The sequence below is a fragment of the Vipera ursinii genome (genome assembly GCF_947247035.1).
Source record: "Vipera ursinii genome assembly, chromosome: 2".
NCBI classification, from domain to species: domain Eukaryota; kingdom Metazoa; phylum Chordata; class Lepidosauria; order Squamata; family Viperidae; genus Vipera; species Vipera ursinii.
Window position 1 is genome coordinate 21,496,210 of NC_139513.1, and position 25,236 is coordinate 21,521,445.

Sequence of the window (25,236 nt, forward strand, 5' to 3'; positions counted from 1 at the left end):
TCATAACACTTCACCCCAAATTGATGAATTATCTTTTCCAGCAATTTCACACAGGTAAATAACATAGCTAGACCCCTGAGTCCTCTATCTATCTATCTATCTATCTATCTATCTATCTATCTATCTATCTATCTATCTATCTATCTATCTATCATCTCCCACCTTTATTATTTTTATAAATAACCCCAAGGTCTCCTGGTTTCTCTCCTGGTGCTTTAACTACTACCAAACTGATACTTGGAGCAAAAAAAGACTTGAATGCTGTCACCTGCACCCAGGATTACAATCTGGAATGACTTACAGCATTGGAGGGGAACCACTATAAAATGTACTTCCAGCTCCCAACTCAATTGGATATCATGGTCAATGATTTAAATGTCCAGTGACCTAGTCCAGGGTCCCTAAGCTGTGGGCCATTGCCCACCCCCACACTTGCACTAGTGCTGCCCCGAGCATCCCACCAGTGCTAGCACCACTCAGCCCCAAGCGTCCTATCAACACTAGAGCCACTCCGAGCATCCTGCTGGCACTAGTGCCACCCCAACCCCGAGCATCCCACCGGCACTAGTGCCGCCCATAGCGTCCCACCAGCAATAGCACCACCCCATTTGCAGCACTTGCACCCACACAGTCCTTTTTGCATGCGCACATGTGCTCACATGCAGCTGTTTGTGTGTGTGCATATGTTCACGTGTGGCCATTTGCTTCTGCGTATGCACATGCACTCATGCATGGTGTCAGGACCCACCCCAATCCACATCTTAGGAAATAAGAACTCTTGGAGCCAGGTTTGTCCAAAAGGAAAAGTTTACTAGGATGAGATCGGTTGTGGCAATAGAAGACGGGATCTGACATTGAGTTACATTTCAATCCGATATAAAGCATTCCCGTTTCAACCCCGTTCCCTCAAATCCATTTGGTCAGGCTCACATCATTTACTTAGGTGTCAGGCCCTTCTGTGGGAAAGGGAAATCTTGTGTTTATTGTTATTGCTTCTTCCTTTCCATTGCAAATGGAGATGCAACCCAGATCTCTCTCTCCCCCCCTGTTCTCCCCCAGATCAAAAGCTTCCCTCGTCTTTGAAAACAGCCTACTGCAATCTGAGTAACCATCCTCTCCCCCTGCCCTCGGAGAGATGGCAGAATCCCCAGAATAAGCACAATATTCTAACCATACATTTATGAAATGTGATATAAATGGATTCTGACACATGGCCCAATTGTGTGCACGCGCACTGGGCTCGTTTTTGCCACATAGTGGTGCCTACCTCCCTTTCTGGGCTGCCAAATCAAAAAGGTTGGAGACTTCTAGTCTAAATATGTATTGAAATATCAATTTAAGATGGCAGGAAGATGATACTGTCCAGCACTCAGTGACTTAACAACTGAGCAAAAGAGTGTCAAGAGAGGCTATTAGCACTCTGAAGCCCAGTGCTTTTTTTTTGTAAAAGAAAAAGGTGCCGGAACTCACACATGTCATACAACCCGCCTTGCCTACCCTACAAGGTTCCATCCAAAAAAGGTGCCGGGAACTCCGTTCTGAGCATTCAATGAGAAAAAAAAGCCCTGCTGAAGCCTGTAGAACAGGGGTCTTCAAACTTGGCCCTTTTATGACTGGTGGACTTCAACTCCCAGAATTCCTCAGCCTGCACTTTCATCAAAATGGCCAACTGAGGAATTCTGGGAGTTGAAGTCCACCAGTCATGAAAGGGCTAGGTTTGAAGACCCCTGCTGTAGAAAGAGTAGCACAAGAGGAAGAAACCAACCACAAAGTACTTTCTTTTATAAGCTAAGTATGACAAATTTAAGTTACTTAATTAGAAACAGAAACAGAAAACAAGACAGCAGAAAAAGACCAGCGGTCCATCAAGTCAGCTCTTCCGTCTTTTTGTTTTTTGCTTTCTTTTTAATTTATTTTTCATTGTTTTATATTTTAATTTTTTGATCTAATTTAATTTTTGTTGGATGATGTGCACGCTTTTAAACGCATTGAAGACTGACTCTACTACTTCTGCTGGATGCTAAGTGCCAAGAATTAAGTTAAAAAATTATCAGAATACATATTTACACTCAGTCACTGCAGATAGATACACATATAAATATGAGATTAAACACATGAAATCTTGTAAATAAACTTGAAACATTTGCAAGAAAACAACCAAGCTCAGAGAGCACCAAGGACCCATCATGTCAATCCTGAGCTTACAAATATTCTCCTTTATTAAATAAGTTGATTTCCAGATTTTTTTAAAAAAATACAATCCAAGCACAGCATGGAAAATTATGGTGCTTAAATTGTTCTGACTGACTCGGATCTGCTCTCATTCAGTAATTTCCAACAACAACAAAAAATCAAGCTGACTGGCCTGGACTAGGACAATTCGCCATGGCCAACTCGCCTCTCTCCATGGGAGAATTCAAACAAATACAAAAGTTAAATTAATATTGACAGAACCATGGCCAGTAATAATAAAATAAAGTCAATCCACAAATACAGGCGTTATAATAATCTTGATGAAAATGTGATCACCAATAATAAAAGTGCCTGAATCAACAATTCATACAGCTTGGAGGTTTCCCATAGCAAAGTGTCCTACAGCTAGTTGGCCATGGTGAGTTGGCCGTGGCAAGTTGTCCTAGACCCAACTGGCCTGTTGTTTTTTTCTGGCAAGCTTTGGAATGGCTGAGTATGCACTTTGATATTGCTATGCAAGCCACATCACACAGTATATTATCTAGACCTTCTTTGCTCCAAGTAAGACCACACCTCGAATACTGCAGCCAATTTTGGTCACCATATCACAAAAAAGATGTTGAAAGTTTGGAAAAAAATCAGAGAAGAGCAACTAAGATGATCAAAGGCCTGGAGGCCAAAACATACAAAGAATGGCTGCAGAACCTGGGTTTGGCTAGTCTAAAGAAAAGAAGAAATAGGGGAGACCTGATAGCAGTATTCCAGTGTCTGAGGGGCTGCCACAAAGAAGAGGGGTTCAGGTTGTTCACCATAGCACCAGAGGGAAGGATGAGCAACAATGGTTGGAAGCTGAACAAAGAGAGAAGCAACCTGGAATTAAGGAGAAACTTCCTGATAGTGAGGACAATCAACCAGTGCAACAGCTTGCCACTAGAAGTTGTGGGTGTTCCATCACTGGAGATTTTTAAGAAGAGACTGGACATTCACCTGTCTGAGATGATATAGGTATAGGTTTGAGCAGGGGGTTGGACTAAAAGACCTACAAGGGCCCTTCCAGCTCTGTTATTCTATTCTATTCTATTCTATTCTATTCTATTCTATTCTATTCTATTCTATTCTATTCTATTCTATTCTATTCTATTCTATTCTATTCTATTCTACTCTACTCTACTCTACTCTACTCTACTCTACTCTACTCTACTCTACTCCAGGTAAAGGTAAAAGGTAAAGGTTCCCCCGCACATGCGTGCTAGTCGTTTCCAACTCTAGGGGCCAGTGCTCATCTCCGTTTCAAAGCTGAAGAGCCAACGCTTGTCCAAGGACGTCTCCGTGGTCATGTGGCCGGCATGGCTAGACGCCAAAGGCACACGGAACACTGTTACCTTCCCACCGGAGTGTTCCCTATTTTTCTACTTGCATTTTTACGTGCTTTCGAACTGCTAGGTTGGCAGAAGCTGGGACGAGTAACAGGCGCTCACTTTGTTACGCAGCACTCTGGATTCGACCTGCCAAACTGCCAACCTTCTAATAGACAAGCTCAGCGTCCTAACCCACTGAGCCACTGCATCCCTCAACTCTTCTCCTATTCTATTCTATTCTATTCTATTCTATTCTATTCTATTCTATTCTATTCTATTCTATTCTATTCTATTCTATTCTATTCTATTCTATTCTATTCTTGCCTTTAATTCATATTTGTGTTTGTTCCTTGTCTGATGGAGGCTGCTGGGAGAAATTTGGAAATTAGCCTTGGTGGAGCAGTGGGCTAATGCCTCCTTAAGTAACACCAGCTGCCTGCAATTAGTGCAGGTTCGCATCCCACCAGGCTCAAGGTTGACTCAGCCTTCCATCCTTCCCAGGTAGGTAAAATGAGGACCCAGATTGTTGGGGGCAATTAAGCTGACTTTGTAATAAGGCCGCTTGGGGGTGTGTGTGAAAGCCCTAATAAGCAGGCATATACATAGAATGAAGGCTACTGCTAAGCTTGTAAGCCGCCCTGAGTCTTCGGAGAAGGGCGGGATATAAATGGAATTAAAATAAAATAAAAATAAAAATAAAATAAAATAAATAAAATCCATTCTTACTTCTTTTTTCTTGAAAATAAGTGCTCATTTGAGGTCCTTTTTTCCTTCTCTGTTGCCTCTAAGAATTGCTTATGTTTCTCAGTTTGATGCTCATTGATCGTTGTCAGATTTTGTGTATTATCATGTCGTTCCCTGTTGCAATTTCTTAGCCAGAAGAATTTTTCAGCAATTTTCCCCCCAAACTATTATGTGTCTTTTCTTTTCTTTTCTTTTCTTTTTAATATTGATACATTGTTTCCTTTCCAACTTTTCCTATTTCTGCCTGGCAATTTGGTCATTTGTCTTTGTTCTCGCTTAATTGTGATTTGTTCAATAAATGCAATACTTTTTCCATCACAAAATAGGAAGGGGAAAATACTTACTGTGACAAACTTTGACAAACTCTGAAGATGACAATTGTGGATGTCAACTTAAGATGCATATATCTCTTTCTAAGACTGGGTGTGGTTCAATTCTTTTATCCAAAAGACTCTGTGGACGACAAGTAAAGAATCATTTGTAACATGTGAGGCTGCCTTTATGAACTTCTCATTGTAAAAAAGGATGTGTTCATGCACACACACAACATACACACCCTCATATTGGAGACTTGTTAAAAATTCTGTTAATCTTTTCAGTATAAAGTTGTACTCAACAAAATGCTCAAAAGTGTGTGTTTTGTGAATAACTTGTTAGAAACACCTTATCATTAAGTAAATATATTAAGTACTTCTTGGAGTAAGATACTGACTATTGCTGGGTTTTTAAGGGCAGGCTAGGTCACACATTACTCAACTGTTTTTCTTCTACACAACTGCATATACACTTAATATCCACTGTCCATTTTTATTTCCGGGTAGAAGAATTTGCAACTGGAGCCAAGGTTAGCTCTAAGCACCTTTAAATGCCACTCATTAAAGCATTACAGATACTTCTTCTTTAATGACTGCCTTGTTTAGTGACCATTCACATTTATGACAGCAATGAAAAAGTAACTTTAGAAACAACATTTGTATTTACTTCACTGGCCTGTAAACGAAAGCTGGTGTAAGATCATAAGCACAATTGTGGTTTTACTTAGTGACAATTTCATCTAACAACCAAGGTCCTGGTCCCAACTGGGGTTGTTAAAGAAGACTACCTATACTTAAAGCTTACCTTATACCCAGACCCAGGGTATTTATAACAACTTTTAAATTGTTCTTATTCTATGTGAATATTTTTAAACTAATTATTTCCACAAATACATAGGACCGGTAGTATATAAATCTTTGTTATAAAGAAATATAAGCTACTAAAAATGCTGTGTTTTATTCATAAATTGTGGGAGTTGGCTATTTGCTTACCTGTAAGATTGTGTCCCCTTCATGGATTACTGCCTTGTCGTGGCGAAGGAGCTTGCGTAATTCAATGAAGCTATGAGCTATGCCGTGCAGGGCCACCCAAGACGGACAGGTCATAGCAGAGAGTTCTGACAAAACGTGATCCACTGGAGAAGGAAATGGCAACCCACTCCAGTATCTTTGCCATGAAAACCCTATGGACAGTACCAAAAGGCAAAACGATATGACACTGGAAGATGAGCCCCTCAGGTTGGAAGGCGTCCAATATGCTACTGTGGAAGAGCAGAGGGCTAGTACTAGTAGCGCCAGAAAGAATGAAGCGACTGGGCCAAAGCCAAAAGGATGCTCAGCTGTGGATATGTCTGGTGGTGAAAGGAAAGTCCGATGCTGTAAAGATTTTTTCTCCATAGAAACCTAGAATGTAAGATCCATGAATCAAGGAAAGCTGGACGTGGTCAAAAAAGAGATGACAAGACTGAACATTGACATCTTAGATATCAGTGAACTAAAATGGACAGGAATCGGTGCATTTAATTCAGATGACCATCAGGTATACTACTGTGGGCAAGAATCCCTCAGAAGAAATGGAGTAGCCTTCATAGTCAATAAAAGAGTAGGAAAAGCAATACTGGGATACAATCCTCAAAATGACAGAATGATCTCAGTTCGAATCCAAGGCAAACCATTCAATATCACACTAGTCCAAATCTATGCCCCAACCACCAGTGCTGAAGAGGATGAAATTGACCAGTTCTATGAAGCCCTACAGCACCTTATAGAACAACACCAAAAATGATGTCCTTATCATCATGGGGGATTGGAATGCTAAAGTAGGAAGCCAAAAGATAACTGGAATAACAGGCAAGTTTGGCCTTGGAGTACAAAATGAAGTAGGGCACAGGCTGATAGAATTTTGCCAAGAGAATACGATGGTTATAGCAAACACTCTTTTCCAACAACCCAAGAGACGGCTCTACACATGGACATCACCAGACGGTCAACACAGAAATCAGATTGACTATATGCTCTGCAGCCAAAGATGGAGGAGCTCTATACAGTCAGTAAAAACAAGACCAGGAGCTGACTGTGGCTCAGACCATGAGCTTCTTGTTGCAAAGTTTAGGCTTAAACTGAAGAAAGTAGGAAAAAACACTAGGCCAGTCAGGTATGAATTAAATCATATCCCTATTGAATATACAGTAGAGGTGACAAATAGATTTAAGGAATTAGATCTGATAGACAGAGTGTCTGAAGAACTATGGACAGAGGTTCGCAACATTGTACAACAGGTAGCAACCAAAACCATCCCAAAGAAAAAGAAATGCAAGAAAGCAAAATGGCTATCTGAGGAAGCTTTGCAAATAGCTGAGGAAAGGAGGGAAGCGAAAGGCAAGGGAATGCAGAATTGAATGCCAATTGAATGCAGAATTCCAGAGAATAGCTAGAAGATATAAGAATGCCTTCTTAAATGGACTTCCGGTGGCTCCGCGGCGACGGAGGGAGCCTTCCCTGGCTGCCCGCGGCTCAGCTGTTGTTTTTTCGCCCGAAACAGCGCCGATCAGCTGTTCGGGCGAATCTGAAGCCCCCTCCTCGGGAGAAGAGGAGGGGGCGAGCCCCCAGGTAGGGGTAGAGTTCTCCAGGGCCGCCTGAGCTTATGGCTTGGGCGGCTGAAGGATTGAACTCCCCCGTAGCCTGGGCTGCTCCCAGCTGGCCGTCGCCTCTGCTCCTGACTTCTTGGAGCAGAGCCAGCCGTCTGCGACCACCCCTGCCTGAAGGAATGACTATGGTTTAAAGGAGCAGGCAGAGCGATACAAGAGGAAATGGTAAAGAGGATTACTATGTTTTACTCTCCAGCTTGATGGACTTTTTTGGATTATAAATCTGAAGTGAAAGTGTGTCATATTTGGTAAAAGATGGCGGCTAAACCACCCCCTAAAACTCTTCGGAGTGCTGGAACTTCTCCCGTGCAACAATCATTATTGCAGGCGCTGCATCCTCCTGATGTACTGACATCAAAGGACTTACAAGATGCTCTTGAAAAGCATACCCAGGTAATTTTGGAATCAATTAATGTTAGATTTGCACAGATGGAGGAGAAATTGGAGAAATTGGAGGAGAGAATGGAGGAGAGGATGGAACAGAAGCTCAAAGCGATGAGGGTAGACATCTTGACTTCAGTGTTTAAAGTGGCTCGGTGTGTGGAAGAATTGGAGGAAAAGCTAGAAGACTTGACTCAAAAGAATGCTATATTAGAAGCAAAAGTACTGGAGAATGAAAATAAAATGGAAAAGGAACTGAGTCTTGCTCAATATTTCCAGATGCAGTTTGCTATTAGAATTAGAGGCTTAAAGGAGAATACTAAGGAAGATCTAAAGCAGCTGGTTTCTGAGGCTTTTGAAATAGTGTTGAAACAGCCAGCATCTGAAATAAAAGGAGGCATGGACAAAGTGTTTCGTGTGAATTCATGGATTGCCAGACAGAGAAAGTTGCCTAGAGATGTGGTGGTATATTTTGCAAAAAGAGAAACTAGAGATGAAGTTATTCAAGCTGCTTATGATACTAAAGTTGTGATTGCTAATCAAGAAGTTTTGGTCTTAAAAGAAATTCCTCCAAAGATCTTAAGGAGAAGGAAGGATTTTACATTTCTTGTGCAAGAGCTCAAGCAGCGAGATATAAGGTTCAGATGGGAGATCCCAGTGGGGTTGATGGTGACGCACGAAGGTAAAAAGTACCGTTTGGTTACTGTGATGCAAGCGCGTGATTTTTACAATAATGTTTTAAATGCAACGCCATTAACACTTTTGGAAGCTGGAAAGGGATCTGGAGAAGGAGTGCATCAAGAGGCCGAAGATGGTCAGATAGAAGACAACGGTGTTGGAGGAGATCAAGAGACAACCTCGTCGGATGAATCTATAAAACAGAGGGTGACGCGTGCTGCTGCAAAACGATCTAAGAAGAGAAAATAGCAGGATTTGCAGAAGACTATGGAACTTTTACGATATAGTCAAGTAGTCAAGTAGGGGAGGTGGGAAAAGATTTGGGTGTAGACGCAATATATTTTTATATTTGGTGGTTCTGTGGAAAGGGTGAGCTTTTTTGGATTAAAGTTTGGGGGAATATACAAAAGATTTTTTAAATGGAGGTTTAAGTTTTGTTTGCAATCTTTTTTTTTCTTATTTTTGTGTTTGGAATAACTATAGATGTGGTACTGGAAGAGGAACGGCCGAATACAGAAGAGTTGACTTTAAAGTTTTTTGATTTGGGATTCTTGGTTAATTTCAAAAATTATTTGTAAGAATGTTATATCATGGAATGGATAAAATGGATGGACTTTATTTAGGATAAGTATAGGGTTGAGAAGGGGTTTTTTTTCTTTCTTTTTCCTTTTTTTTTGTCTTTAATATATATTTAATACTATTAAGGTTTGTTCCATTCTATATAAGTTTATATTCTATATAAGCTAGAGAGTGTCCTTTTCTTATTCTAGATTTTTTTTTATATATATACTTAATATTGTTAAGGTTTGCTTTATCCTATATAAGCTAGAGAGTGATGGATTTTAGAATTTATAGTTGTTAGTATATGGTTGTTTAGGTCTGTTTTTTTATATATATATATATATACCTTGTATTCAGCTCTGGGAAGTAGGGGGGGAGGGGGGGAGGTAGGGGGGGGAGGAGGGAGGGGTGAGGAGGGAGGGGGAAGGGGGGTTCTTTAAAGGAAAATTGTATTTTAAAACTTTTCAATTAAAAAAAAAAGAATGCCTTCTTAAATGAACAGTGCAAAGAAATAGAAGAAAACAATAGAATAGGGAGGACCAGAGATCTTTTCAAGAAAATTGGAGAGATGAAGGGAACGTTTCATGCAAAAATGGGCATGATAAAGGACCAAAATGGCAGGGACCTAACAGAGGCAGAAGAGACTAAGAAGAGGTGGCAAAATTACACAGAAGAACTATACAAGAATGAACTTAATGTCCCTGATAATCACAATGAGGTGGTCACTGACCTCGAGCCAGACATCCTAGAATGTGAAGTGGGCCTTAGAAAAGCTGAGCAACAACAAAGCTAGTGGAGGTGACAGTATTCCAGCTGAGCTATTCAAAATCTTAAAAGATGATACAATAAAAGTGCTGCACTCAATTTGCCAGCAAATTTGGAAAACTCAACAGTGGCCACAGGATTGGAAAAGATCAGTTTACATTCCAATTCCAAAGAAAGGCAGTGCCAAAGAATGTTCATACTACCACACCATTGTACTCATTTCTCATGCTAGTAAAGTTATGCTTAAAATCCTACAAGCTAGACTCCAGCAGTATGTGGATCGAGAACTACCAGAAGTACAGGCAGGATTTCGAAGAGGCAGAGGAACTAGAGATCAAATTGCCAACATACGCTGGATCATGGAGAAAGCTAGAGAGTTCCATAAAAACATCTACTTCTGCTTCATTGACTATGCTAAAGCCTTTGATTGTGTGGATCATAACAAACTGTGGCAAGTTCTTAAAGAGATGGGCATACCAGACCATCTTATTTGTCTCTTGAGAAATCTATATGTGGGCCAAGAAGCAACAGTGAGAACTGGACACGGAACCACTGATTGGTTCAAAATTGGGAAAGGAGTCTGGCAAGGCTGTATACTGTCAACCTGCCTATTTAACTTATATGCAGAACACATCATGAGAAAGGCAGGGTTAGAGGAATCAAAAGTTGGAATTAAGATTGCCGGAAGAAATATCAACAACCTAAGATATGCAGATGGTACCACTCTAATGGCAGAAAGTGAAGAAGAACTAAAGAGCCTCTTGTTGCGGGTAAAGAAGGAGAGTGCAAAACTTGGGTTGAAACTTAACATTAAGAAAACCAAGATCATGGCATCCGGCCCTCTCAAATAGATGGGGAAGAAATGGAGGTAGTGACAAATTTTATTTTCCTGGGCTCCAAGATCACTGTAGCCAAGAAATTAAAAGACGCTTGCTCCTGGGGAGGAAAGCCATGGCAAATCTAGACAGCACACTAAAAAACAGAGACATCACCCTGTCAACAAAAGTGCGTATAGTCAAGGCTATGGTCTTCCCAGTTGCAATGTATGGCAGTGAAAGCTGGACCATAAAAAAGGCTGAGCTCCAAAGAATTGAGGCCTTTGAACTATGGTGCTGGAGAAGACTCCTGCGAGTCCCTTGGACTGCAAGGTGATCAAACCAGTCAGTCCTAGAGGAGATCAACCCTGACTGCTCCTTAGAAGGCCAGATCCTGAAGCTAAAACTCAAATACATTGGCCACCTAATGAGAAGGAAGGACTCACTGGAGAAGAGCCTAATGCTGGGGAAGATTGAGCGCAATAGAAGAAGGGGACGACAGAGAAGGAGGTGGCTGGATGGAGTCACTGAAGCAGTAGGCGTGAGCTTAAATGGACTGCAGAAGATGGTAGAGGACAGGAAGGCCTGGAGGAATGTTGTCCATGGGTCGCGATGAGTCGGACATGACTTCGCAGCTAACAACAAAAAAGATTGTGTCTTTATTTCTCTGAAATTTTGCTTCAGTTTTCTCTGTTGTCTTTTGATTTTATAATGTAGGAAAACTGTATTAATACCCAGGCTCTGGAACAATGCTTTTCAATCTTGTTAACTTTAAGATGTGTGGACTTCAACTCCCAGAATTCCTTAGCCAACACCAAATCCCCAGCAATTCTTGAAATTGAAATCTACATATACTTGCATTAACAGACACTCTCCATGTGTATTATTAAAGTATTTATAAGGTTATCCTTCAGACAAAGTGTACGGCAGCAGCCAAAAAAGCTAATGCAATCCTTGGTTGTATAAACAGAGGCGTAGAATCAAAATCATGTAAAGTATACCCAGTTGTTTATCTCCACCCCGAGCCAACCCAGTGATGCCCTTGATATGATATCCCAGTGCCTGGAGGCAGTGCGGGTCTGGATGGGAAGGAACAGGCTCAGGCTTAACCCCTCCAAGACCGAGTGGCTGTGGATACCAGCATCTCGTATTGTTCAACAAGTTCCATCTCTTCTGATAGGGGGGAGGTATTGCCCCCCTCAGAAAGGGCTCGCAATTTGGGTGTCCTCCTGGATTCATGGCTTAATTTGGAAGATCATCTAACGGCCATGACCAGGGGGGCCTTCGCATAGGTACGCCTAGTGCACCAGTTGCGCCCTTTTTTGGACCGAGTGTTCTGTACCAGCCTGCTACCGGCCCTGCAGAAAAGGCAGGGAAAACCCCTTTACAAACGGCAAGAGGCTGGAATTACGCCTGCCAAATTTATAGCTACAAAAACAAACAAGACATGAACCAAGAAACAGGAGCTTTAAGAAACACGAACTATCCAAGCGGTTGCCTTCAGCAAACCAGCCCTCCCCACACATTCCCCTTATATAGAGTTCAGGGCGTGGCTTCTCTCTGCCTCCTTCCGAGAAGCCCCATTGCCTTCCTCTGTTTACTCCTAATTGACTGCCTCCTGCGTCGGGCGTCCTTGAACAGGGCCAGCTGTGGGTCATCTTCATCCACGCTGTCAGGCTCACACAGCTGGGTCTCCATGGTGACCAAGTGGGAGGGGCCTGGCTGAGGGCTCTCATCAGCAAGATCTTCAACCCCCTCAGCAAGGTCTTCAACACCCCCCTCCTCCTCCTCTGAGTCGTCCGACCCAACTGCCGAACCCACAGGCTGACCCTGAATCACAACACCGAGATGCCCTATGCACGGTTACCCACGCCCTCGTCACTTCTCGCCTGGATTACTGCAATGCTCTTTACATGGGGCTGCCCTTGAAGAGCACCCGGAGGCTTCAACTGGTGCAAAATGCAGCCGTGCGGGTGCTTATGGGAGTATCTCGGTACTCCCATGTTATACCACTCCTGCAAAAGCTGCATTGGCTTCCGGTTACCCTCCAAGTGCGATTCAAGGTGCTGGTAATAACCTTTAAAGCCCTACATGACTTAGGCCCGGGGTACTTGCGAGACCACCTGCTGCCATTGTCAACCTCCCATCGCCCAGTTCGCTCCCATAGAGTTGGCCTCCTCAGGGTGCCGTCGGCCAGGCAATGCTGGCTGGCGACCCCCAGGGGGAGAGCCTTCTCTGTGGGTGCGCCAACCCTCTGGAATGAACTACCCCCAGAGCTGCAGATGCCCCCTGACCTTTGGTCCTTCCGCCGTGACCTGAAGACCTGGTTGTTCCAACAAGCAGGCCTGGACTGACTCCGTTTTTTAATTAGGCTTTTACTGGGTTAAATTGTTTTGTATTTATTGCATTCACTGTTTAATTCTTTTTTAAATTTTTTACTTTATGTTTTTTAATTTTTATGGTTGTGAGCTGCCCTGAGTCCTCAGGGAGAAGGGCGGCATATAAATTTAATCAAATCAAATCAAATCAAATTAGTACCGCTTTATAAAAACCTTAGTAAGACCACACCTGGAATACAGCATCCAGTTTTGGTCACCACATTAGAAAAAAGATGTTGAGACTTCAGAAAAAAATTCAGAGAAGAACAACTAGGATGGTTAAAGGCTTGGAGACTAAACCATAGGAAGAATGGTTGCAGGAATTGAGTATGGCTAGTCTAGAGAAAAAGAGGGGCTGCCACAAAGAAGAGGGGATCAACTTATTTTCCAAAGCATCGGAAGGCAAGACAAGTAATAATGGATGGAAACTAATCAAGGAGAGAAGCGACCTGGAATTAAGGAGAAGCTTCCTAACAGTGAGGACAATTAACCAGCGGAACAGCTTTGCCTTCAGAAGTTGTGGGGGCTTCATCACTTGAGGTTTTCAAGAAGAGACTGTTGGATTTGACTAGTCTAGACTCTAGGGAAAAGAAGGACACAGGGTGACATGATAGCAGTATTCCTGTATTTAAGCAGTTGCCCAAAAGAAGAGGGGGTCAACCTATTTACCAAAACACCAGAAGGTAGGGCAAGAAACAATGGATGGAAACTACTCAAGGAGAGAAACAACCTGGAACTAAGGAGAAACTTCCTAACAGCAAGGAGAATTAACCAGTGGAACAACTTGTCTTCAGAAGGTGTGGTTGCTTCATCACTGGAGCTTTTTAAGAAGAGACTGGACAGCCACTTATCTGAAATGGTAGGGTCTCCTGCTTGAGCAGGGGGTTGGACTAGAAGACCTCCGTGGTCCCTTCCAGCTCTATTCTGATTGTGGGGGGAAACACCTTTTCTAGATATTCATTGTCTCCCAAGGATCTAAGGGTTGATATATTTACATGTTCTATTTTTACTTTCTTAGTACACTGTGACTTTTGTATTATGCTAAATAAAACTGTCATACATGACAATAAATCACACCCTTAATGTCATCTCTTCTTGCTTTCACCAGCCTGCGGCATTAGATTGCAACACCCATTATGCCCAGGCACATGGGAATAGAATGAGAATTGTTTCTCGCTTGGTTTGAAGCATCTTCTCACGATCATGTAGAAAGATCTTCCTCTAATTCTTCTGGAATATAAAGGATTGATCTGGCATGAGGAAAACACAACGTCTTTTGTTCTTTCTTCTCTTGAAGTCTACTTCTGATCTAAATATCTATCATATTTTCTAGTGTGTCCCTCCCAAAACATTCCAATTCGTTGAGAAGGCAAGGGAAAAAGTAAAGTTGGGTGTGTAGCATGGGCTTTCTTAGGAATGTTTGTACGTAGACAGAAAAAAAGAGATTGAGTTTCACAGATACATAAGCTTCCATTCTTAGCCATAGAAATGGATGACAAAATACCAGAATGTCCATTGTCATTTATTCATGCCATGATGTCACAGGAAAGTTCCTAAGGATGATGCCCAATTTCTCAGTTGCCTCCTCTGCCCACCATTTATCTACATCTGTATAGATGTATATTTACACAGGTGATCATATTGATACTATCAAGGTATCAATCATTGATTCGGTAGACTTGATACATTTCTTTTTTATGGGATTATTTGCATGTTGTAGAAATATAAATATTAACTACAGTTTAGGACTGTCTTTGCTTCACCTTTACTTTTTACAACTGAAGATGGTATACGTAATGCTATCTCTTCCTGGTCTTTTGCCCCTCACAGAATCATATTTAAATTATTTATTATTTTAAATTTTTTATCAAGTTTATTGGCCACTCATCTTATCACAAGGGCAGCTAAAGACAATCCCAATGTGGTTGACAAAAAAATTCTAAAGTCATTACAAAAGATGAGTAAAAAAACCCCACACACACCATATGTCAGACCTGCCTCAACTTGGGCTCCTAAGTAAAAACTATCATTAATTCCATTTGTTGATAATGTTATAGCTTAGTAGAATTCAAGTTAATTGTAGTAGTGTAAAGCCAGAACCAAAAAGGGACGTGGTGGCTCAGTGGGTTAGGACGCTGAGCATGTCGATCAGAAGGTTGGCAGTTTGGCGGGTCAAATCCCAAGTGCCGCATAACAGAGTGAGCACCTATTACTCGTCCCAGCTTCTGCCAACCTAGCAGTTCGAAAGCACGTAAAAAATGCAAGTAAAAAAATATTGACCACTATGGTGGGAAGGTAACAGCGTTCCGTGTGCCTTTGGCGTCTAGTCATGCCAGCCACATGACCAAAGAGTCATCCTCGGACAAGTGCTGGGTCTTTGGCTTTGAAACGGAGATGAGCACCAGCCCCTAGAGTTGGAAATGACTAGCACGCATGTGCGGGGGAAACCGTTACCTTTACCTTTTTAAATCCAGAACCAAGAGTTTGTGACAGATTTTTGCCAGTTAACTTGCCTCCCTTGGTCCCTCCCCACTGTTCATCTCTCTCTTCTCAAGGAGAGAAGCAACCTAGAACTAAGGAGAAACTTCCTGACAGTTAGAACAACTAACCAGTGGAACAACCTGCCTCCAGAAGTGGTGAATGCTCCAACACTGGAAGTTTTTAAGAAGAGACTGGACAGCCATTTGTCTGAAATGGTATAGGGTTTCCTGCCTTAGCAGGGGATTGGACTAGATGACCTCCAAGGTCCCTTCCAACTTCTTCTTCTTCTTCTTCTTCTTCTGATGATGATGATGATGATGATGATGATGATGATTCAATCAAGTTTAAACAAGATGTTTTGGAAACAGTCACTCTACCTGTTGACATTCTTCTCCCAGGGAAATGACCTGGGTTCTCACAGAGATATCTTCTCACAATTCTGATTCACAATTCAGTTTCACTTTTCCTCATCTTCCCTTCCAGCTTTCCCCCTGGTTCATGGCAGACAGGCAGTGAGGTGGTAATTCTGACACTGTGTTTAATGGTGGGGCCTTGATTTTAAGGGATGTTTCTATCATTGCATCATTGCTTGATTAATGTCATTGTGACCAAACAAATAAAGCCCGTAGAGACATCTATATGATGTTGATCATTGTTAGCATCATCATCACTACCACCGCAGCTGAAGTCCTGAGTTGAAATTGGTGGATTGACCCATTCATTTATGAACTCAAGTTGAAGAAGAAAGTCAGCTTGCTACCAGTATCTTGCTAAGGGGAAGGCAACAACCCCTTTTGGAGTAAAGCCTTTCCTGATCACAGCAAATAAAGGAAAGAGATGTTGATTGAGTCATGACACTTATCCATGGGCAAATCAGTGTTATTTACTGGGTAAATTCTCAAACAGAGGCCTTTTTCATCCGGTAAAGCTATGAGGACAGAAGGTCAGTACTCACAAACCAGGTTGGACAAGAGAAACCCTGGTTTTGGACTAGGATTAAAGAAATTCAGTTTTTCGGTTGCTGTCTCAGCCAGTCATTCTGTCTCACCTGAACCAACAATGAAGGGCTGAGCACCAACAATGAGCAATATGTGAATGTAGAAGGGAAAATTGTGAATTGTGAACTGTGGCATTGCACTGTCCTGCCACATTGCTGAATAGTTGCTGTGGTTGTTTGTTTATTTCTTCTGCCGACAGAGGGAGAGATGTGTCAAAAATTCTCAGTAGGAAGTAGTAGAATATTTTTATTTTGTTCTGTCGCTTAGGAGATTCAGAGATGATGGAAGACATGTTAGTAATAACTTCTTCACTAATTGTGTCCCTTCAGTATATTTAAAAGCTGAGAAGGTATAACATAATACTGTTATTGCAAAGGGATTGCTCAAGACACATTATTGTTTGTTCACTTGTTCATTCATTTTTTCATTCTATTTATATTCTATTTCACTACTGCCACCACCCCAAAACCACAATGAACAGTAGATGCTATTGCTGACTATTCCAATAATTAAGCAAGCAAAAACTTGCACTACATAGGATCTAATCTGGGTTGGTCACCTGGATCAGAGGTTTTGTCTTCTAAGCTTCCGGACTGGTGCTGTAGCCCTTCTTCATGGAACTTTTCTCTTTGCTAGTCCAAGTCCAAAAACTTGAAACAACAAACCTCTGGTCCTGGTGACAGACCCAAATTGGATCCTGCAACAATATCCTGGGACACGTACATTTGCCTTAATTTGCTCTAAACACGCCTATTAACAAAGAGGTATAATAATAATAATAATAATAATAATAATAATAATAATAATAATAATAATAATAATAATAATAAACAAGAAATAGAAAGACTGTGGCAAAGGCAAGCAAGGGTAGTACCAATAGTAATAGGCGCCTTGGGTGCAATCCCAAAACAACTGCAGCACCACTTGAACATCATTGGCATTGAAAAATTCGCCATTAGTCAATTGAAAAAGGCGGCCTTACTAGGAACTGCTTCCATCCTGCGACGATATCTGTAATACCATCAAACATCCACATCTGCCGATCCCAGGTCCTTGGTAAGGACTCGATAGGTAGACAAAAATGCCAAATCCAGTCTGAACATCTGGCTGACTGTGCAAATAATACTGTAATTATTATTATTATTATTATTATTATTATTATTATTATTATTATTATTATTATTATTATTATTATTATTATTTGGAAGGGACCTTGGAGATCAACTAGTCCAACCCCCTGCTCAGGCAGGAAACTCTACACCATTTCAGACAAATGGCTGTCCAGTCTCTTCTTTAAAAAACACCAGTGTTGGAGCATTCACCACTTCTGGAGGCAGGTTGTTCCACTGATTAATTGTTCTAACTGTCAGGAGATTTCTCCTTAGTTCTAAGTTGCTTCTCTCCTTGGTTAATTTCCATCCGTTGCTTCTTGTCCTGCCTTCAGGTGCTTTAGAGAATAGCTTGACTCTCTCTTCTTTGTGGCAGCCCCTGAGATATTGGAACACTGCTATCATGTCACTCCTAGTCCTTCTCTTCATTAAACTAAACATACCCAATTCCAGCAGCCGTTCCTTATATGTTTTAGCCTCCAGTCCCCTAATCATCTTTGTTCCTCTTCTCTGTACTCTTTTTAGAGTCTCGACATCTTTTTTACATCATGGTGACCAAAACTGGATGCATTATTCCGAGTGTGGTCTTACCAAGGCATTGTAAAGTTTTATTAACACTTCATATGATGACAGGACCTGTCATTCAACACATATTCATAGAATCATGGGGCTGGAAAGGACCTTGGAGGTCTTCTAGTTCAATCTTCTGTTAAAGGCAGGAATCCTTATGCCATCCTGGACAAATATGATTGCCCAATATTTGGTTGAAAACCTCCAGTGATGGAGGATCCATAACTCCAGGAGGCAAACTGTTCCATTGATTAATCTTCTCACTGTCAGGTATTCCTCCTAATTTCCAGATTCAATCTCCCTCTGATGAGTTTCCACCCATTGCTTCTTGTCCTGCTCTTGAGTGCTTTGGAGAATAAATCACTGTCCTCTTCCCTGTGATACCCTTCAATAATTCAAAGGATTGAGGACCCAAAATTGGAAAGACTGTGACAAATGTACTTTGATTTCTGAGGTCTTCACATTTATAAAGATGCCTGCTTGACCCTTACTTGAGGGGGTTGGGGGATGGGTTCTGCAAACAGACCTAGATCCAGATTCCAGGTAACCTCGTTCATTTATTATTATTTTAAGCCAATTGTGCCATCAGTGTATCTAGGTCAGAGTTCCAAGTACCGGGATGAGGAAGGAAGAGGTATTTTATTAAACTGGAAAGCAAACAGGTATATGTTGACATTTGGAGAAAAAGTTCATGAATTTTTTTAGGAATGAAGTCTAACAATTGTCTAATTGTTTTAATGCAGTTTTTAAAGACAAGCCAGTGTTTGACAGCATCTCAGGCTTGACATTTTAACATTGTTGTCTGGTTTGTGACGCTTCTCTTGAATTATGTTATGATGCCACCCAAAGCTCACATCTTCTGGGCTGTGTGCAAGGGTTGGGTATTGTAAACGCATTGTGTTGCAGTGAGAGATTTCAGGTGCTGGTGGTAGGTGTCAGACTCCTCCAATCTATTTTCCTGCATATTATTGCTTTCCCTGTGTATTCATTTTTGGGGTCCGCCATTCTGGTGGGGGGGGTTGATCAGCTGGGGAATGTATTTGCCTTCTCTGCTCTGTCCTCTTTGAAACACCCTCCCTTCATGAGAAAGGAATGTGGCTTGAAACATCTGCCTTAACTCCAGATAGTGCTAAATCACCAGGTTCTCAAACATCCTAGCACCTGTGGATTGTCTGGATTTCAACTGGACAATTGGACACTGGGGGGAGGAGTCCTGAATGGGCATTATGATGCAACTTTTCGTGCACAAATTTTTCAGACCTTACTTTGCTCTACTGCTATCGCTAACTCTCAGTAAAAGTTCTTTTTGAAGCAATGCCTGTTTCAAGAGTTCTGCTTTCCTGAGAGGTCTAGTTGAGGCAAGTCCTTACAGTAGGGGAATAAGGTCATCCTGTGTTAGTCCTTCAAAGAAAGCCCGATCAAGAAACAGATCCCAGTGGAATTCTTCAAATACTACCTTATTGTTGTGAGGTATATTAAGAAATGAAACTCAAATACTTTGGCCACCTAATGAGAAGGAAGGACTCACTGGAGAAGAGCCTAATGCTGGGAAAGATTGAGGGCAAGAGAAGAAGGGGACGACAGAGAATGAGGTGGCTGGATGGAGTCACGAAAGCAGTGGACGTGAGCCTAAATGGACTCCAGAAGATGGCAGAGGACAGGAAGGCCTGGAGGAACGTTGTTCATGGGGTTGCAATGGGTCAGACACAACTTTGCAACTAACAACAACAATATTAAGAGAATCTTGAAAGCCTGTTCCAGATCTAAAGGGCTGCCATAAAGAAGAGGAGGTCAACCTATTCTCCACACTAACTGAAGGCAGAACAAGAAACAATGAATGGAAACTAAGGAGAGAACCAATCTAAAACTATGGAGAAAGTTCCTGTCAGTGAGAACCATTAATCAATGGAACAACTTGCCTTCAAAAGTTGTGGAGGCTCCATCACTGGATATTTTTACGAGGAGACTGGACAGTCACTCATCTGGAATGGTATAGGGTCTCCTTCTTGAGAAGAGGGTTGGACTATTAGAAGACCTCCAATGTCTTTTCCAACTCCATTACTCTGTTAAGATCTTTACTGCCCCTTTTCAAGGACGACTGCGGAGCTGTTGTGGGTCTCTTTGTCATGCTTTCTACTTTACTTTTCAAAGGCAACCATTTCACTTCTCCTTCCTCCTCTCAACTGCTTCGCAACCTAGTAAAGACTTCCTTGTGGGGTACCCTTATCCCAAAGGTGCTTCTTCACATGGCAACTGGTCTTTCTTGATTTTTTTTGGAAGAGTCAAAGGAGCTTCTTGGATGAGAAGCAAAGAAAAACAAGAAAGTCCAGTTACCTCATGAAAAAGTGCCTTTGAGATAACTATGTCCTGAGGGACTGAGAATCTCCACAGGCATTATCTCCCTTCCAATTTTCAACATTTAAATGAAGCCACAAGAAGAGGTCATCTGTTGGTTCTTGGAGAGATAACATCAATATATGATGAAACATAATTATCACTGGATTCGACAGTTCTGGACAACTTTTATCCCCTTTTCCACTTACTATAGAAGATTGTTGATAAGGTACAGCTTCAAAAGGCAGCAGAGGAAATGTGGTTTTCTGGATCCATTTCAGTTGGGTTTCAAATCAGTTTATACAGTAATACCAAGACAGTGTTGGTCATGTTTGTGGATGACCTCTAGTTGAGCTAGGATGGAGGTGGTGTGTCTATTCTTGTTCTTCATCTCTCAGCAGCTTTCAGTGGCCATAGTATCCTTTTGGACCCCCTGCAGACTTTTAGCAGTGGGAAACACAGCTCTTCTCCTTTCTCTGTGGCCAGCTCCAGTGGGCGTTGATAGGCAGGAGAGATCAAATCCAAGGCTCATATGTGTGTGGGGTCTCAACAGTCATCTCCTTTTTAGTATCTACATGGGGCCACTGTGTACAATCATCCATCATTTCTCGAGCAGGTGGCATCACTACATTTATACATAATACACATGTGTATCTTAACCCCAATCAAATGAAGCCTTGTCTGGTGGCTGGCAAACCTTCAAGGTAGAGTACACTTGGATATTGAAGTTATGAATATTAAAATTACAGGGTTATCCTAACAGGATCTTGCAAATCAGAAATTGTCTCTCCCTTCCCAGCCTTTATCCTAAAATAAAATAGGGAAGATCAAGTGAAATATTTTTTTTCAAAGTACATACCGTACTTTGGATTCATATTTCTCTTATCTGACTGTTGTCATGGCTTCAGCCTTCCTGTTCCTCAAGATTATTATCACAGCCCATTATATCTGGTAACCTGGATTGGAAGGTGCTAGCAAACATGCTCATATCAGCATCTGGTTGGACTACTGCAATACAGTGTACATGGAGGTGCCTTTAAAGATTACTTTGAAGTTGCAATTGGTCTAAAATAGAATGACCTGCTTGCTAGCATCAAAACCTGTGCTCTTGGGTTCACAATACTAATGTTAACTAAATATCAGGGCTGTACAATTTGGAAATTATTGAAGTGCTTTGTACCTTGTACAAATTCAGAAGTTCTCTTAAAGAGGATGTATACAAAGGTCATTGTTTAAGCAAACAGTCTTGTCCTTAAGGTAGATGTTGATTGGGATAGCCATATCCTGACTGTGAAACTACACGTACTTCATGTAATTTTCTTCTGTAAACTGTTGTCTGATAGGAATGTGCAGGATGTAACCATATAAGGAACAATGTATAACAATGTATAACTAGGAATTAGAGGTGTATAAATATGTCTGTTCATGAGCCCTTCAGGGTTCAGACCCTTTGCTTTGTTTAAGCCTTCTGAACCTGCGCAATAAACCTTTCCTTTCCTGAAGAGCTTGCGTGAGTCTCTTCTTTCTACAACACTCTGGTATCTATTATAATTATGTTATCTGAACTACAAACATCTACTAGATGGAGATGGAAGCAAAGTGTTAGAATTGACTGTTCTCTTTGCTTCCAACTAATGTTTCCTGGGATTTTTGCAGCCCTAACCAACCAACTGCTTGTTTATTAAATGATCCTGTTGCTTTATGAGTCATGTTAACTTAAGCAAGTGGATGCCTTAAACTAGAAACATCTTTTTTCAGGTTCTGTGGATACGTGAAAAAAATTGGGCTTCTTTACTGAATAGTAAAAAGATGTACATGTTCAGGAACTTGATGTCCCTGTATTTTTTTTATTTTAATTCCATTTATATCCCGTCCTTCTCCGAAGACTCAGGGCGGCTTTTACAAACTTAGCAATTGTATGCCAATTCCTATCCTATTTCTTCCCTTTTCTGTAAACTGGAATAATCTAGATAAGATGCCATCAAATTATTGGGCTTGATATAAATACTGTATTTATTGTATCCTACTTTGGACACATGATGTGAAGACCACCAGATGCATTTGTAGCTGGCTGACAGGCTGTACTCAGTGTGTGGTCCTCAATAGAACTGCATCTACATGGAGGGAAGTGTGTAGTGGGGAGCCCCAGGGCTCTGTTCTGGGACCAGTGCTCTTCAACATCTTCATCAATGATTTGAACGAGGGGATAGATGGGGAACTCATCAAATTTGCAGACGACACCAAGCTGGCAGGAATAGCCAACACTCCAGAAGATAGGCTTAAGATACAGGAGGTTCTGGACAGACTCGAACACTGGGCGCTATCTAACAAAATGAAATTCAGTGATGAAAAAAGTAAGGTTCTACATTTAGGCAAGAAAAACCAAATGTACAGGTATAGTATAGGGGATACTTTGCTCAATAGTAGTAACTGTGAGAGGGATCTCGGAGTCCTAGTGGACAATCACTTAAATATGAGCCAGCAGTGTGCTGCTGAAGGAACACAATCCTAGTCACAGTTTCCAGATCTAGATGGGCACCCAAAGTGCCACGTTGCAATTTTGGAAGGTGGCATCAAAAACATTTAATCACGTTGTCTAACTATCCAGATATTGGAGGAAATAGGAGCTTAGTTATAGTTGCTACAATTAAACACAGAATCAATAACTTAATTAATTAATTAGCTGAGGATAATTAGCTGAGGATTGGAAAAGGGCTGATGCGGTTTCCATCTTCAAGAAAGGGGGGGGGGAAAACAGACCCAGGAAACTACAGACCAATCAGCCTAACATCAATACCTGAGAAAATACTGGAAAAGATAATAAACATATCTGCAAACATCTAGAAACAAATAAAGTTATAACTTGTACCAGCACAGGTTTGTTAAAAACAGATCATGTCAAACCAATCTTATTTCATTCTTTGACAAAATGACTAAATTAGTAGATCAGCAAAATGCTGTGGACATAGTATATATAGACTTCACCAAGGTGTTCAACAAAGTAGACCACAACCTATTTCTTGGTAAGCTAGGAAAATGTGAGATAGACAGCATCACCACTAGATGGATTGTAACTGGTTGACAAACTGTACTCAATGAATAGTCATTAATGGTACTACATCTACGTGGAGGGAAGTAAGCAGTGGGGTGCCACAAGTTTCTGCCTTAGGACCCAGTATTCTTCAATATCTTCATAAATGATGAGGCAATAGAAGGGGAACTCATCAAATTTGCAGATGACACTAAATTGGCAGAAATAGCCAACACCCCAGAAGACAAACTCAGGATCCAAAAAGATCTTGACAGACTTGAACAATGGGCTCTATCCAACAACATGAAATTTAATGTGGAGAAAAGCAAGGTTTTACACCTGGGCAGGGAAAAACAAAGGTACAAGTAAAGATTAGGTGAAACTTGGCTCAAAAACAGTAATTATGAGGGGGACCTTGGAGTCCTAGTGGACGATCACTTAAACATGAACCAGCAGTATGCAGCAGCATCCAAAAAAACTAATACAATCCTTGGTTGTATAAACAGAGGCGTAGAATCAAAATCACGTGAAGTATTAGTACTGCTTTATAAAGCCTTAGTAAAGTCACACCTGGAATACAGCAGCCATTTTGTTCATCACATTACAAAAAATATGTTGAGACTTTGGAAAAAGTACAAAAAAGAGCAACTAAGATGATTAAAGGCATAGAGACTAAAACATAGGAAGAATGGTTGCAGGATTTGGGTATGGCCAGTCTAGAGAAAAGAAGGAGTAGGGGGAACATGATAGCAGTATTCCAGTATTTGAGAGACTGCCATAAAGAGGAGGGGGTCAATTTATTTTCCAAAACACCAGCGGGCAGGACAATAGATTAAAGCTAATCAAAGAGAGAAGCAACCTGGAATTAAGGAGAAATTTCCTAACAATGAGGACAATTAACCAGTTGAACAGCTTGCTTCTGTAGGTGCTTCATTGATGGAGGTTTTTAAGAAGAGACTGGACAACCACCTATCTGAAATGGTATAGGGTCTCCTGCTTGAGCAGGGGGCTTGGACTAGAAGACCCCCAAGGTCCCTTCCAGCTCTATTCTAATTGATTGATTCAGTGGGAGGAGCTGAAACATGTTCACTATTATTTTCTTCTGTGCATTTGATAAAGTAGATCAGAAACTACTACTTGATAAGATAGAAAAGTGTGGGTTAGACAGCATCACCACCAGATGCATTTGTAGCTGGCTGACAGGCTGTACTCAGTGTGTGGTCCTCAATAGAACTCCATCTACATGGAGGGAAGTGTGTAGTGGGGAGCCCCAGGGCTCTGTTCTGGGACCAGTGCTCTTCAACATCTTCATCAATGATTTGAACGAGGGGATAGATGGGGAACTCATCAAATTTGCAGACGACACCAAGCTGGCAGGAATAGCCAACACTCCAGAAGACAGGCTTAAGATACAGGAGGTTCTGGACAGACTCGAACACTGGGCGCTATCTAACAAAATGAAATTCAGTGATGAAAAAAGTAAGGTTCTACATTTAGGCAAGAAAAACCAAATGTACAGGTATAGTATAGGGGATACTTTGCTCAATAGTAGTAACTGTGAGAGGGATCTCGGAGTCCTAGTGGACAATCACTTAAATATGAGCCAGCAGTGTGCTGCAGCTGCCAAAAAAGCCAACACAGTGCTAGGCTGCATTAACAGAGGGATAGAATCAAGATCGCGTGAAGTGTTAATACTACTTTACAATGCCTTGATAAGGCCACACTTGGAATACTGCATCTAGTTTTGGTCACCACAATGTAAAAAAGATGTTGAGACTCTAGAAAGAGTACAGAGAAGAGCAACAAAGATGATTAGGGGACTGGAGGCTAAGGAATAGTTGCTGGAATTGGGCATGTCTAGTTTAATGAAGAGAAGGA

At 41.4% G+C, this 25,236-nt stretch overlaps 2 protein-coding genes and 1 long non-coding RNA gene across 6 annotated transcripts in view; 2 read left to right on the plus strand and 1 right to left on the minus strand.

Moving 5' to 3' along the window:
• The window catches only part of LOC310636760, a 156,646-nt gene extending 152,380 nt beyond the window's left edge, over positions 1-4,266 (plus strand). Inside the window, exon 2 of the long non-coding RNA XR_014491786.1 lies at positions 4,109-4,266. This is a non-coding gene — a long non-coding RNA (uncharacterized lncRNA). The remainder of the gene's footprint in view (positions 1-4,108) is intronic.
• Positions 1-25,236, minus strand: part of DDAH2 (DDAH family member 2, ADMA-independent) — a 285,750-nt gene that overhangs the window by 11,838 nt on the left and 248,676 nt on the right. The gene's annotated exons all lie outside the window — the stretch shown is intronic.
• On the plus strand, positions 7,079-9,228 carry LOC310635637 (uncharacterized protein). The gene is made up of 2 exons (XM_083354812.1): positions 7,079-8,705; positions 8,742-9,228. Exon 1 carries the CDS (start codon positions 7,513-7,515, stop codon positions 8,563-8,565), a length of 1,053 nt encoding a protein of 350 aa, XP_083210938.1. The 5' UTR covers positions 7,079-7,512; the 3' UTR covers positions 8,566-8,705; positions 8,742-9,228.